Source organism: Protopterus annectens, chromosome 4.part0 (assembly GCF_019279795.1).
Source record: "Protopterus annectens isolate FY-2018-M chromosome 4.part0, PAN1.0, whole genome shotgun sequence".
Classification (NCBI taxonomy): domain Eukaryota; kingdom Metazoa; phylum Chordata; order Ceratodontiformes; family Protopteridae; genus Protopterus; species Protopterus annectens.
Window position 1 is genome coordinate 304974338 of NC_056733.1, and position 14017 is coordinate 304988354.

The 14017-nt window shown below is 37.8% G+C and overlaps 1 protein-coding gene across 2 annotated transcripts in view; it reads left to right on the top strand.

Moving 5' to 3' along the window:
- RFC5 (replication factor C subunit 5) overlaps window positions 1-14017 on the top strand; it is a gene marked incomplete in the record, with an annotated part of 1139084 nt that overhangs the window by 834544 nt on the left and 290523 nt on the right. Inside the window, 1 exon segment of one of the 2 annotated variants that reach the window (XM_044068297.1) lies at window positions 6924-6988. Coding sequence (XP_043924232.1) covers window positions 6924-6988 — 65 coding nt within the window. 2 annotated transcript variants of the gene reach the window in all.

The following is a 14017-nucleotide window of genomic DNA, read 5'->3' on the forward strand; positions in this document are numbered from 1 at the left end:
TTGCCTCCACTGCACTGCCTACAGTCTTCAAACCCCTCTCAGTCCATGATGATTAGTTCACTAGTCACCACGCGTGAGAGCTGGCTTGGGATGATGTGGCCATAATTTATGCTGTGATCTGAGATGGTTTATCTTTTTCAGTTCTTCCCCCTATCAGCTTGTGAGCTCCCTGTAACATTCCAGACTGAGTCATGCACGTTGTATGCTGCACCCCTCCCCCCTTACTTTTACAAGGAGTTGATGTCAACAGGACTGCCTGTCCCACTTATAGGAGCATGGCATAGTTATTTCCACAGTCTCCAGGTGAATCAGTCTGCACATGTGCATCTCCCTCCAGGATAGGCATGACCATCTTCCCTGCCTGCATTGTCAAGCTCCCAAGACACTATTCTAAGTCAGGTTTCCTAGGCTGTAGTCAAGGTTTTATGTTTCTATGCCCCAGCGCAGAAAGACTTCGTACTTGATATAACAATTTCTATCCCTTACATCCTGCTAGTAGCAGGGATTCTCTATTTTTTTCCCTTGTTCAGTTGCAATTTCAGTTTCCATTTGACTGCTTCATCAAACTTTCTGCCCATTTACATAGGGAGCAATATGATACATCAGGTAGACTCGGCAGGAGTCATGGACACATCCTGATTGTAAGGTGAATTCCCATGCTTGCATAACTTCTCTTGAAAACCCGATTTTGAAGTCTCACAGTGTCTTACTTGGTTCCTTGTTATAAACTGCTCCCTTTTTAGTCCTGCTTTATATCCAACACACAATCGGCACACTGCCTGTTAGTAGCATCATTCATCTTACCATTATATGACTTAAAGATACCATTCTAACTGTATGTATTCAACTTCCAGATGCTATTCCACACGTACATACATACTCCAAAATGCAATACCAGCATAAGCTGAATCCCTGTTACATTTATTAAAGTTGCCCTGTAAGCTCTTTAACTATCACTTTTATCTAAATTACAAGGACATAATCCAATTAGGGTCTACCTTGACTTGCTGTACTCCTTGAAGAGATTACCAGTTAACCTTAACATGGGTGTAATCAAACCCTGTCTTGAAGGAGATATTCACAAAATCCCAGGGAGCTTCTTTTAATCTTGTTATGTTTGTGTCCACTATGATGGCGGACCAGGGGATTTGAAAATAACACGTCTAATGTTTAATAGTATTAAGTCTGCTCATTGTTGAGGCAGGCTTGGAGGTGTGGGGAGAAGTATTTCTGCCCACACTGTTACATCAGAAGAAATGTACACCTTTTTATGGTGATGTTAGAAAACCTAGACTAAGAAGTGATGGAATTGCACTCCTGCTAGTTGGAAATACCTGCAAGTGACAAAAGCAATTCTGGAAAATCAGAGACCCAGCTAGATTAAAGTGAATCTCTCACTCAGCAGTGCCATGCAGCTGCACTTGACTTGCCTGTATTCCTCATAGTCCATTGATGGAACAAGTATTACAAAATATATTTTCAGCAGATATTTGAGACACTGCTGTATGGAAAACTAGCAATAATTATTTTGGCCACAGCTCTGTACAAGGAAATGGACTGCTACTGCTCCAAAGAGTACAACTTTATTTTGCTTGACTGTACCTTTTTGGATGACTCATTGATTTTTGCCTTTGGCCTGGGTTGTGTCTGAAAATGGTTCTTGTTCAGATATCCAGTAAACAAACTGAAGTCAAGAGTAACATAAATTCCATAAAACACAGTTGCTTGAACATGAAAATGTTCCTTGATAACTTGGGCTTACGTTGGTGGTTTGTGCATGGTCACTTATCCAATGACTTTCCAATAATCGGCTGCTTGTAGTACCTCTGTTTCCAAGTACAGAATGGTAACTGGGAGGCACAATCTCCACAGAGCTGTATTTTTGGTGTGCTTTAGTGTTTGTAACCATTGAAGAATTGCTAGGGAAAATCATGGAATGTAGGTGGAGACTGAATAGAAAATGGTGCAGTTACTGTAACAACTAATTTGTTGACCAGCTTAAGTGCCAGTGCCAAGACTGTACCAGCTCTGATGAAACTATCCGGTGAAAATGACATATCACCTTAATTAGTCAGATTTGAACACTGCTACCAAAGAGAACTAGTACCAAGCCGACTGGGTAAGAATCTTTTCATCTTTAGGGACATGAAATGCACTGATGACATGTAACATGAAACATGAATGAGACTGATTGTAAGGACTTTAACTTTGGAAATAACTTTTACTCAGGGCTGGTATAACCCATGAGTTATAAGCAATAACTGTGTAGCTGAACTTCAAGTTTATGCTCTAATTCATGATTTAAAGCTCATTTTAAAACTTTGTCTGCAACCTAATAATAGTAAAGAAAAAATGTGAGTAATTATAGCAGTAAACAGATTTAAAATAATTTTGCATGACTTGTTTTCTTGTATTACTAGGCCAAGTGATTCTAAGAAATATGATTTATATTACAACAGAAATAGTATGGGGTGTAACAGAAAGTAAACTGTTCATGTGTTAAAAATTTGGAGGGGGGGTCACATCGCTAATTTCTGTGCTTTTAACATTGAAGATAATTCTTGTGAAAGATATGTAAAAACTGAAGTGCATGCTCTGACATCTAGGGTGACTGAATCAGCTCTGTTACATTGTGTGAACATCACTCTTGTATAGTGTCCTGTTCCATTAGAAGGAAGAGAGTTGAAAGGCCTGCTATATTCTGGAAGCATTAATTCCTTTGTCAACCCTTCTATAGTGCGCATATACAAAATTTAGTTGCAATGAGTAAGTGGAGGTAATAAAGTCAGTGTGACAAAAAGAGCATCTCTTTACACATGTATAAATTCAGAGAGTTTGCATCCTGTAGCTATAACCCCTGATCATGTGATGTGTACTGTGGAAATGTAGGAGGAGGAAAACTCTATAGGCATTCTAGTTCCTTTTGTAGTAGCATTTACTTTTATGTGTTCACTCAGTGTTGGTCTTGAATGTAGTAAGCTGACATATACCCATTCAGTCTAAGTATAGGGGTGGGAGAAACGTTGGTGAATCTCACCGATTCTGAATCAAAACCAAGAGAAGGGAGTTGTAATTGAAACTGCTACAAAATCCAGAATTTGGTTGTGGTTAGACAGTGGAAAGAAGCATGTCTAAATAACAGAGCAACATAAATCCAAGACTGTAAAGGATGTCCGTGTAGGGTTTGAAGGAAAAAGTACAGTGAAACAGTAGCAAAGAGATTGAGACAAACAGAAAAAATGTGTGCAAGGACCTTAGAGCAAATTGAGTGGAGAATGAGAGATGAGAATGAAAAATGAAGACTTCTGAGGCTACTTTTGTTAATGTAAAGCAGAGAATGCATTTATTTGGAGATTGATTGATTCCTGCTTACAATCAATCTGTTGATACTGAATAGTTAACTTTGTAAGTATGCAACGTTTTCAGACTGACTTGGGCTTGTTCTGAAATGGGCATGAGCATCCCCAGTGACGCTGGCCCCACCATTTTGAGAACCACTAGCTAAAATGTACCCAAGCTGTCTAGAGGAGTGAGTGTGAAGCATGCAAATTATGTTAACAGCTGACAATCCTGGTACAATTTCATTAGCATGTTATTAAATGACCTAGTAAATGTTTGTACAAGTCTATGTTCATTATGTCACATTGAAAGGACTGTTGTCAAGGAATGTGCCCTGTATTGATAGTTAAGTTTCAGTTCCAAGTTGCTGTTTGGATTATTTGGATGGTGGTACCCTTAAAGATGTTACTAGCTAATGTATCTCTTAATTTTAGGATGTCATGGAGCCACGCATGGAGCGTGTCCTTGGATAGTGTATATGTATTCTCCAGTGTGTGGTTTTATTTCTTTTGGGGAGTTGTTTGGAGGATTCACTGTTCCCATTGATTTTGATATACTTGTATGTTGCAAGCATGTTGATACAACATACCTCTCAAGATGTTTTACATGTTAGTTTTTCTTTTGAACACTGCTTTATTGAACCCAGTTTATCAAACATGTATACAAACTCTTCACTAAGTGTATGACTGAAAGATGATGAAGTTACATGTCCTCTTCTTTTCATAAATCTGTTTAACACGTCAAACTCTAGATATTTTTCAGCAATAAAACCTGCATGCTCTTCACTAATACATTTTTGCACCACTTTTCAGTTACCTCAATCATTCCCTTTCTTCCTATTTCTCTGGCCACTGTTGTCAAGCTACACACACATTCCATTAACTGTGTGCATCTTGTTCCTTCCCCTGTGTAACAAGCCTCCCTCCACCTGCTTTGCTTACTTTATAACTAGCATGTATTTCAAGGCTGGTATAATGCATGACTTCCATTTTTTTTTAATTCTGCTAGCAGAAAAAAAGTTAGGCATTCTTATGTCTTGATATTCTATTTCCTTTACAGTAGCATTTACTCCCACGTGTTCAACCAGTGTCTGTCTTGAGACATTTTATAGTGCAGCTTTAAACTTCACCAAATTTGCATACTCCCAAGATGTTTTAAAATGTTTTTCCCCTGTGGTCTGCTTACCTTACAATTCACATTCTTAGTTTTCTTTTGCGACTCCTTTCTTCCTGAGTCTATGCACTGTGGAGCTCCCCACCATGTCCCTTCAGTGGATGTGTCTCATGCCTTTGAAGGAGAACTCTACAGCCCTTTGGGCATTTCTCCCACCCCCCACACCTCCACTGTGACCGGGAATTAAGGAAGGAAAAGCCAATTACACTAGTAGATCCTATCCAAGTCTACATCATTGTGCATTGGAATTCTCAATGACTCTTTTTCTGATTTGTTCCTTTAATGTTATCCAGTTTAAGTTTTCTTATGAACATTTTTGCCCAGTAAACGTCATTAGATAGATTTTTAATTAATAAAATTACATTTGCTTAATATGTTTTAAATACTCCTGAAAAGGGGGTGTGGTGGTGGACAGCTGTTGTCATTGACGGTTAGTTTGACTGACTCTGCAGAGCAATTAGTCCAGACAAACTCGCAGCTTGATCTGGAGCCTCAGTTTACATAGATGGTCTGATTGGACCACCTGTTATTCTCCTGAAAAAAAAATTGAGCATTTGCCACAATTATTTTCTTATTCCAATTCTTTTATTTAAAAAAAAAGCCAAACGTGGCACAAGAAAAATCCAATAATTACCACCACTGAACATGATTCAATAGCTTTGTAACATGGGAACCTTCAGGCTGAGGGTTTGCCTTTTTGGAGCGTAAGGCTTAATTGATGTGAGTTTCTCTAACCGTGAGCTTTCACTTCTGATATGGGGCCCAGTATTCAGTGTGGAGTTTAAGTGATCACAATGAATCGGGGATATAAAATGTAACACTTCACAGAAAAAAAAAGGTTTCGTATCAGAACTCAAATGGTTTTCTGATGAAGCAGTATCTCTGAAAGTCATGCCAGTACATAAAACCTTGATTAAACCACGTATCACAAATTAATTGATTGACAGTTAATTGATTAATCTTGTTGTGTAGCACATGTAAGATTGTTTAGGATATCCTAGTAAAGGTTGAATGACTACTTGGAGCAAGAGAGGGCTAAGCTTTCACTTAATAAAAACAATGTGGTTCAGTTTATTTTCAACTGTAGGGTACTCTTGTTGAAGCATCCAAAATTTTAAATTGCGTTTATTGTATGCATTGTCTATGGAGAGAAGCAGAGAGGCTGGGACCTTACTGTGGCCAGGCAGGGAGTGCTCCTTAAGACCCATTTCCCACTTGCATGCAAAGTCTGCAAGTCTAACCCCACCCAGGTGGGAGTGCAGTTGTACCACAAGGGAAATGGCCCCCTTACCTATGCAATTTTGATCCTGTCTTTGCTTGCCAACCTACAGCAGCAAAAGCTTCTCTTCCACAGCCTCAATGTCACCTCCAGGGCTCATGACACCACTGTTTCCTCTACCTTCCCCCTCAGCCTTTCCCTGGAAGGGGCAAGCAGACAGAATTTAAGTTGAACGTTTTGGTTTTGATTAAATACACAAATTCCATTATCAAGGCATCATCTGAGGGATGTAGATTTTCCCTAAAAATGTCTTTGTAAATGATTGTGATTTGTTTCCAGGATATTTCTAAGTGGGTTGTGTATATATTGTTTTGAGAATTTTTTTAATCTTCATATTTGGTGGCCAGTCCTAGTTATATTGTATCGGGGTTTTCTTGTGAAGCTGAGTATTTCATAGTTTTTTTTATGTGATGCTTTATAAGCTAACAAGGCTGAAACTTGTTCATATAATTAAAGATTTCCACTACTGTACATTTTTGAGACAATGCTGATGTATTCATTACAAATTTTTATATTCCCATAATGCTTTGATAAGGGAGGCTGCCTGTGTATAATTAATTGTTCAGTATGTTTACACCATGTTTGTGTACTGTTTTATTGAGTACTACTGCTTTCTAGCTGGAAAAAATTGTGTTTTGCCATAGTGCACAACTTGCATTGCAGTAGAGAGTCACTGCAAACATAAACATGATCTAGGACATGGAGCAGGTAGGTTTCAGCAAGTGTCATTTAAGGAAACTAAGAAGAGGTATAAGCCAAAAGGAAACTTGTACATTTCCATCCAGGTGTAGCAATCCTAATTTAATTTAACACTTGATTGTAAGTGGGGGTAGAGGGCTGTTCTTTAATGTGGGGGGGGGGGGGGCTTGTTGCTTGGTTTTAAGGAAAATAAGTTGACTGAAGCAGAGTAAAATAAGTGTATGCTACTGCTAAGGTTTTAATTTAGTCGTATAAATCTGCAACTGTTAAGATGGGTGTGTAAGCTAATTTTTGAGGAAGGGAATCCCAACAAGATACTAAATGCATTAAAATACTAGAGAAAATGATAGCTATGTACATTGTTCTTTCATTGGATTTCAATATTCTTTTAAAAATTTAAATTATAAATCTAATTCAAGTATTCTGTTTCTAGGGTGGAAAAATATCGACCACAGACATTAAATGATTTAATTTCCCACCAGGACATCCTTAGTACAAGTAAGTTGCAATGTCTCTTGATACAGTAGAAGGATTTAAGAGTGTTGATTTTTTTTTATGAGCTGGTAACAAAGCTGAAGGCAAGGGAAAAAAAGATTAAGTGTTTTCTGGCAAAATTAAAGCCAGTACTTTAAAAGCAGTTGCTGAAGACTAATAGCTCTCGGGTAGGTACTAAGTAACAGCCGAGTCTTGGTGACTGTTCACTTGGATTCTAATCCTAAAGTTTATTTGCATATTGCAGCCCACCTAGTTCTAATCCCAAAGTTTGTTTATTTTTTATACAGACATGGTGTGCATGAAAGCCTGTGCAAGTCAGTCTTCACAGCGAGCACTCTTGGAATTTTGGATAAAATCCTATAGGTATTTAGTAGATGAAATAATATAAACATGATCTTGATAGAAGATCTGAAAAAGCCTTGTTAGCACGCTAAAGCGCTTATCTCTTGTTTTAAAGAAGAATAAAACCTCCTTTTATGACATTTATCGTGGTGGTCCTATCTTGTTTGTTCTACATATTGTTTTTTGGTTTCTTGATTTGGACCTTTGGGCCACAACAGTATGCTTTTTGTACTATATGGTCTTGATAATGTATACAGAGGTGTGTTTTGAACTTCATTGTTGTACATCTTTTTAACCAAGGAACTAAATGGCTACTAAATGATTTGGGCAGTTGACCTTACATTATTACACGGGCAGGCACCAGTGAATATCCTGAAGTGCATGTACAGTCATTTGTGCATACTTTCATTACATAAATTTATATTTTGTATGGCAAAGTGCTTGTTGCGCTCATTGTATCGGAGTACATTACCCTTTTTTGCTTAATTTCCTTAGGGTACTGATCTTAACAGGCAAATAATACTTTTCATTATGGGCAGCACTATGTCATGGATTGTGCTTCCTGAAGAAGCAGCATTTTCCCTGGAGTCCTCAGTGTTCCATGTAGGAGTTGTTCTATTTTCATTAAGATATGATTACTGCCATAGCTACCATGTTTGTCACTTCATGTACAATGGTGCTCCGCAAAAGGTGCTGTGACCATGGGTTTGGCAATCTTACAACTGGAATTTGTCTAGAATATTAAAATACATTTTATATTTCCTCTTTAACAAATAAACCTGTTTTTCTACTTTAACTATATTCCACCATCTTTCAAAAATTCCATATAAAAAAAATCAAGATGTAAAGAAAACTGATGACAAAAGATCAGGAATACAGAAATTATAGAACCACTGTCTCCTGCCCTCATTAATCCTATTTAAATGATACCAGTCTTGAACAGTCTTGTAAACAACCAACAATGTATAAAGATAGTACAGAAGAAAAGCATATTACCATGGCCTCTAATAACATTAGAATGGTCTGTGTTTAACAAAATGTAATTCTTTCATTTCTCCAGCCTGTGTTAGGTTTTCAACCGTGCTTGAAAATAAGTGTAATGGCCACCATTGTTCTACTGTGAAGATTCTTTTAGGTAGCTGCTGTCCTTTCCTATTAAGTTTCAGTGGCCAGAATGCACTTTTATTGAGATCCAGTATATTTTTCTAAGATAACCAAGCTGTTGTGTGGTAGAACTTTACTACAGGTATGTAGACTTGCAGGACATTTCCAAATCGTTTAAAAATAACTTGCCTTCTGTTCATAGCACCTCCAACATTGAGGTGACAGTAGCTACTTCCCTTTGCCAGAGCCTATACAAGGAGTGTTGGCATAAATAATCTTAAACAATATAAAGGAAGTGGTAGGTGATATTCTACAGTCATTGCTTTTTATTGCTTCCAGCTTCCTTTTAACCCATCTCACCCAATGACTAATAGTCTTCCCCCTCTTAAAGATAGACTCTTATAAAACTTGAACAGTATAGTGAGTCTTTCACATTTGTGAAATTGCATGCCCCTTTCTTTTGGGTGGCCAAAAGCCTCCTTTCCATTCCCATAATTAGGCTGTGTCCCTTTTACAAAAACTCTTCTTTTTTTTTTTTTTTTTTTAAGTGTTGGTGATATCTGTAAGCATTGCTGCCACTGTAAATGTCTGGATTTGTTTAACTGACTAAAGTCTTTATCCTGTGTCTCACACACAAGATTTTCTTTTACCTGATTCTAACACACTGTAACCTCTGAAATTATCATAAATAGTCCGCTGAACCAAGTTCTTTTCCTTATCCTGAAAAAGGATCCCCCACAAATGGGAGAACGTTTAATACTCCACCCACTCCTGTTATCTACGTGGGACCAAGATTCGGTTTAGAGTCTTAGCATGTCGTATCTTTGGATTGGTGTAACCTTCAATTCAACCCAAAACCATACTAGCGTAGGATCACCTTTAGCCATCAGAAGTTGTCATCCAGTAGAAACTCTAACATACAGCTCTAGATTAGTAATCCCCTTTTCTCCCTAGATAACATCGGTTTCCTCCTACTCTTTCAAGCTGTTAGGTTGCCCTATAAAAAAATTCATATGACTTCTGTATTTTTGCTATTCATTTTATTTTACCCAGGTGTGGAAAGCAGCAAAGATGGAACAGAATTCCAATGCCCTATTTTTTATGCAAAAACGGAGGCTGCTGGTTGTGCTGGATGTTGGATTTGGTCCTTTCCCGCTGCATATGAATAAGTGGGTAAGTCATAGTAATACCCAGATAACAGCTTTCCTTAATCACTCTAATTTTGCCTGTCAGTGACGGGCAGTAGCTTCTCTACACGGGCTTTAAGGGAAGAAAGGACTGTTTTATTATTAACCTTAACCTTAAACCCTGATAACAGTGCAAACCTATTAAGCAGCTCTGGTGTTGGAATAGCTGTTTAAGGATTGCTGACCCAGACCACGCCATCATCCACAAACCACGATGCTGAAGTAGGATAGAATATCACTTCTGTTACCAAGAAACTTGGCAATGTTTCTGTCACTGGGGAGGAGTTGAAGAAAAAAAAACAGCTGTGCCTTGTACCTCTTGAAAATGAAATCGGCTATAAGCGGAGTCCATTCATAGCTATTTTAGCTTTCGGAGAATGGTATAAAATCTGAATTTGATAAGTAAATTACTCAGAAAAATTATATCTTGTGAAATTCCAAGTCTAAAGGCAAAAAGTGGCCCATGTTCAAAAATAAATTTGCTTCTGGCTGTTCCAGATTTAGCTACACTCGAACCATGTCTCATCATCTAAACCATCGTATGATGCATCTCTGTTTTTCTTTGACCAAAGAAGGAGCTACTTTTTTTCATCCTATGAAGTAAAACTTCATTAAAGCTGTTCCTGTCCAAAGATAGTATTGGGGCATGCCATGTCTGGTTAGATCCTTATTTTGACCGAATAACAGTGCTGCCTGTGCAGTTCTGTCTGAGCTTGGGAATTGTTGACTTTTTCTTCTTCCATATATACATCTAAGAAAATTGGTGTTAAACTATTTTTGGCAAGCAGCAAATTATGTGACTCTGTAGTAGCACAAATTTTTGCTAATCAAATAGGTTTCTTACAGACTTCTGTGATGATCATCATATTGATTCATCATATTGATTACTGCTGCAGCAGACTTGGCTATATGGGTTGAATCCTGCCAAGGATATAACCTGTAAAACTAAGGCTACCACATCCAGTAATCTTTCAGACCTCTACTGTTATGGTTATTTTACTTGCACAACTGTAATTTCTTGTTGCAACCTGTGGAAGGTAACAGTGTGACAAACATTTCTCAATATTTTTGACATCATATTGTGAAATAGAATGGTACATTCCTTCCTTCCTTCCTTTTCAGGTAGACATAATTTGATTAATTTAAAGTTGTATGCAACAGTGCCATCCTATCTCCTAATGGCTTAAATTGAGACTTTCAAGCACCTTTGATTAATTTGCATGCTAAACATTTTATAGAAGTAGTAACTTTTGCCCAGTGGAAATTGTTTTTAATATTCCCCATGCCTCTTTTTGTCTCATTCATTGCTGAGGAGAGATGGCATTCCTTGATGGGCAGAGAGTCAAACTTCCTTTCAACTGCTTTGTATTAACGTGCACCCACCTACTTTTAAAAATGTTCTCTTCCTCTCACTTTGCTTTTGCAAAAAAATTTTCCCCAACTTACCTGCCCAACCATTTCTTAGTCATTTTTTCAGTCCAGAGCCTCTCTGTCCTCCCTTGCAGATCATTGACTTTCTTACTTCCTTTATGTAATAGCAAGAAAAGTCTCCAGGTCAGTTTTATATTTACACATATTTAGTCCTAGGACCTCAAGCAATACCATACTGTAGTCATATAGGGCTCATGCCTGATGTACATAAACCACATTACCCACCAAATCCTTATTTAACAAATAATTTGTTCTACTTGTCATCCTATCCTGTACCCCAAAGTAAGTGTAATCCCTTCTCGTACTGTAGCGGGCATGTCGGACATTGATGGCATCCAATCCATTATATAATATGTCAGACAATTCCAAACCCTTTGCAGCCTAAGAGGAATCCTATCCAACATGGGATTGGGGGCCACATTAAAATCTCACACCTGTTACCATCCCAGAGTTATGGTCCTTCAATTGTTTACCCAAAATGTTCTCATATGTCCTTCCTGATCTGTCTATATTAGGTCAATAAAAATTCCCTAAGACAGTCAGAGATTCAGCTGTCCCAGTCTTCTAAGCCAACCACCTTCCTTTCCTATCCATAACTTCCCATTTCTAGGGCCCATCCCAGATGCTTATGAATTAAAGTAATGATTTCCTGTTTGAGATGCTTTCCCCTCCCAGGCCACAAACATAAAATTCCTTTAATATTAGTAGATTGGTCTTTGATTCCTGCAAAAACACAACTTTGTCTTTTATCATTCCTATCTTCTCCGTAATGGCTTTCCTTTTGTAAGCTGTCTCTGACCCCCTTACGTTCCAAGAAATGAAAGCCACTGTATTCAAACTGACTGTTTTCTTCACATTCTTCCAGAAGAATGAAACTCATGTTCAGTTGCAGTATCTTTCCTTGTGTGCCTCCTGCAGTGAAATAAGAAAAAGGAAGCAAAAACAAACCCCACATAACTGTGAAACTGTCTTAAGACTAGATCAATGAATTGTATACTGTGTTATTCTAACAGATATAATGAGATGAAAATCTAAAGAATCAGCAAGTTTATAATCTAGTATCCACCAATCTCTCAGGTCTTTTAGCACCTCAAAATAAAGCTGCAAACAGTTTGCCCACTCTAATGCTCTGGGTGAGGATCTCTGTCATGCATGCATAAATAAGTTTGACTCTCTTCCCATCCCTCCTCATGGATAAGACACTAGTGACGAATATCCATCCCGTTCCACATTGTAACATTGCAAGAAAGGTAGCGGAGTACATAACACATTTTGCTAAGTAGCATGTAAATAAAAGAAACGTGTCACAACCAAGACATCAGTGTATATTAACTGTAATGGAAATTGCTAATATAGAAACCATAAAGACTTTACTGGAACAGAACAGCCAACAAGTTCAATAACTAATCAAGTTTGCAGATGCTAAGTTGAGTCTTTCTAATGAACCAGAGTCTAAAAAATGTACATGCATGCAGAAGCACTCTGTCTTCCAATTAACCGGTAATATGATCTTACCACCCTCATGTTGAGGAAAATATCAGAGTCCCCAAACACTGCATATATAAATGCAAAAAAATTCTCTGTAATTAATTACATGCTCAAAATAAGTAAGAAGAGAGGTATTGTTGGTGGCCCTTCAAAATAAAAATGCATACAGAAGGAAGTACATGCTAGAAACCCTGCTGTAGAAAACAAACTAGGAAAGGCTCTGAACCTGGACTGACAAGATTTATCCCCAAGATTACCTGATGCAGTAGAATCTCTAGCAGTGTTGCACCATTTTACTACTCTGTTTCAGAGATCTCAATAGTCACTGGACCAGAGTGGGAAAGTCATTGTCGTCCTCATTAACCTCTTCCACAAGATTGGTAAAGCTATGTTAAAGGCTGAAAGAAACTGAGAACTTTACCAGTCACCCTCTCCCTTTTTTTTTTTGCTTTGCTGTGACTTGGTAGGAAATGTGGGTGGTGTCTCATTCTTTTTGGGATCTATAACACAGCATCCTTGTAATTAATGCCTCGAACAGCATTTTTTATTTTTGCTCATGGTACAATGATCAAAGCTGCCTCCATTTCTATTATTATTATTATTATTATTTTATCCACAAGACTGCAGGGAAATCTTAACAGAACCTGCAACCCAACTTCATGTATATTTTCTAAGCACCGAAACAAAAGCTTTCTTTTTGTAGTAATAAAGCATTGCAGTCCGAAATCACATCTTGCTCTACCCACTTGATTGGAATACTCCCTGCTTCTCTGCTTTTCCTTAGAAACCTTTCACTGATATTTTAATCCATGCATACTTAGTTTCCTCAACCTCTGATTAATTATGGAAAGAGCTACAGAATAGACTATTAGCAAAGTAACATATTTAACTCAGAAAATAAATGCAACTGATCATCTCCATCCCCATCTTCATATAGCTCAGTCAAGCATAAATATTCCTTCTTTGTTCTTTGTCATCAGTTTTATTTTCCATCTTGAGAGAGAGGTTTGCAACTCTTGTTTCTCTGTAAATTGTGCAGCTGCAATTGTTCTTGTGGGAACCTGTGCTGTCTAGTGTTCCACAAAAGCACCTAAGTCAGGAAAGGTTTATGCTTCATGCTTCCCGTAATATAGGAGATGCAACACATTAAGTCAGTGTATTGTTTGGATTCTAGATGTAAGCATATCTATAATGTACTTCAGTTTTGTATGGAAGATTTGAAAACACTTAAGAATCTCTGCCACCTTAAAGTCAGTCAGGAAGAGTCCCCAGGTAAGAGAGACAGTAAAAAAAGAAAACTGCTGTTTTTAGGTCATTTAATTCAAGAGGTTTGTAAAGTGCTAGCTACGCACCACACTGCTATGCAAGTCTGTTTTTTGATAAAATGGAAAAGGCTATTTAATGATAATTTTAGCAGTAGGGAGGCTGAGAGCAAAGCATATTAGCTGCTCACCACTCCACGTCCCTGTGGAAGTAAATA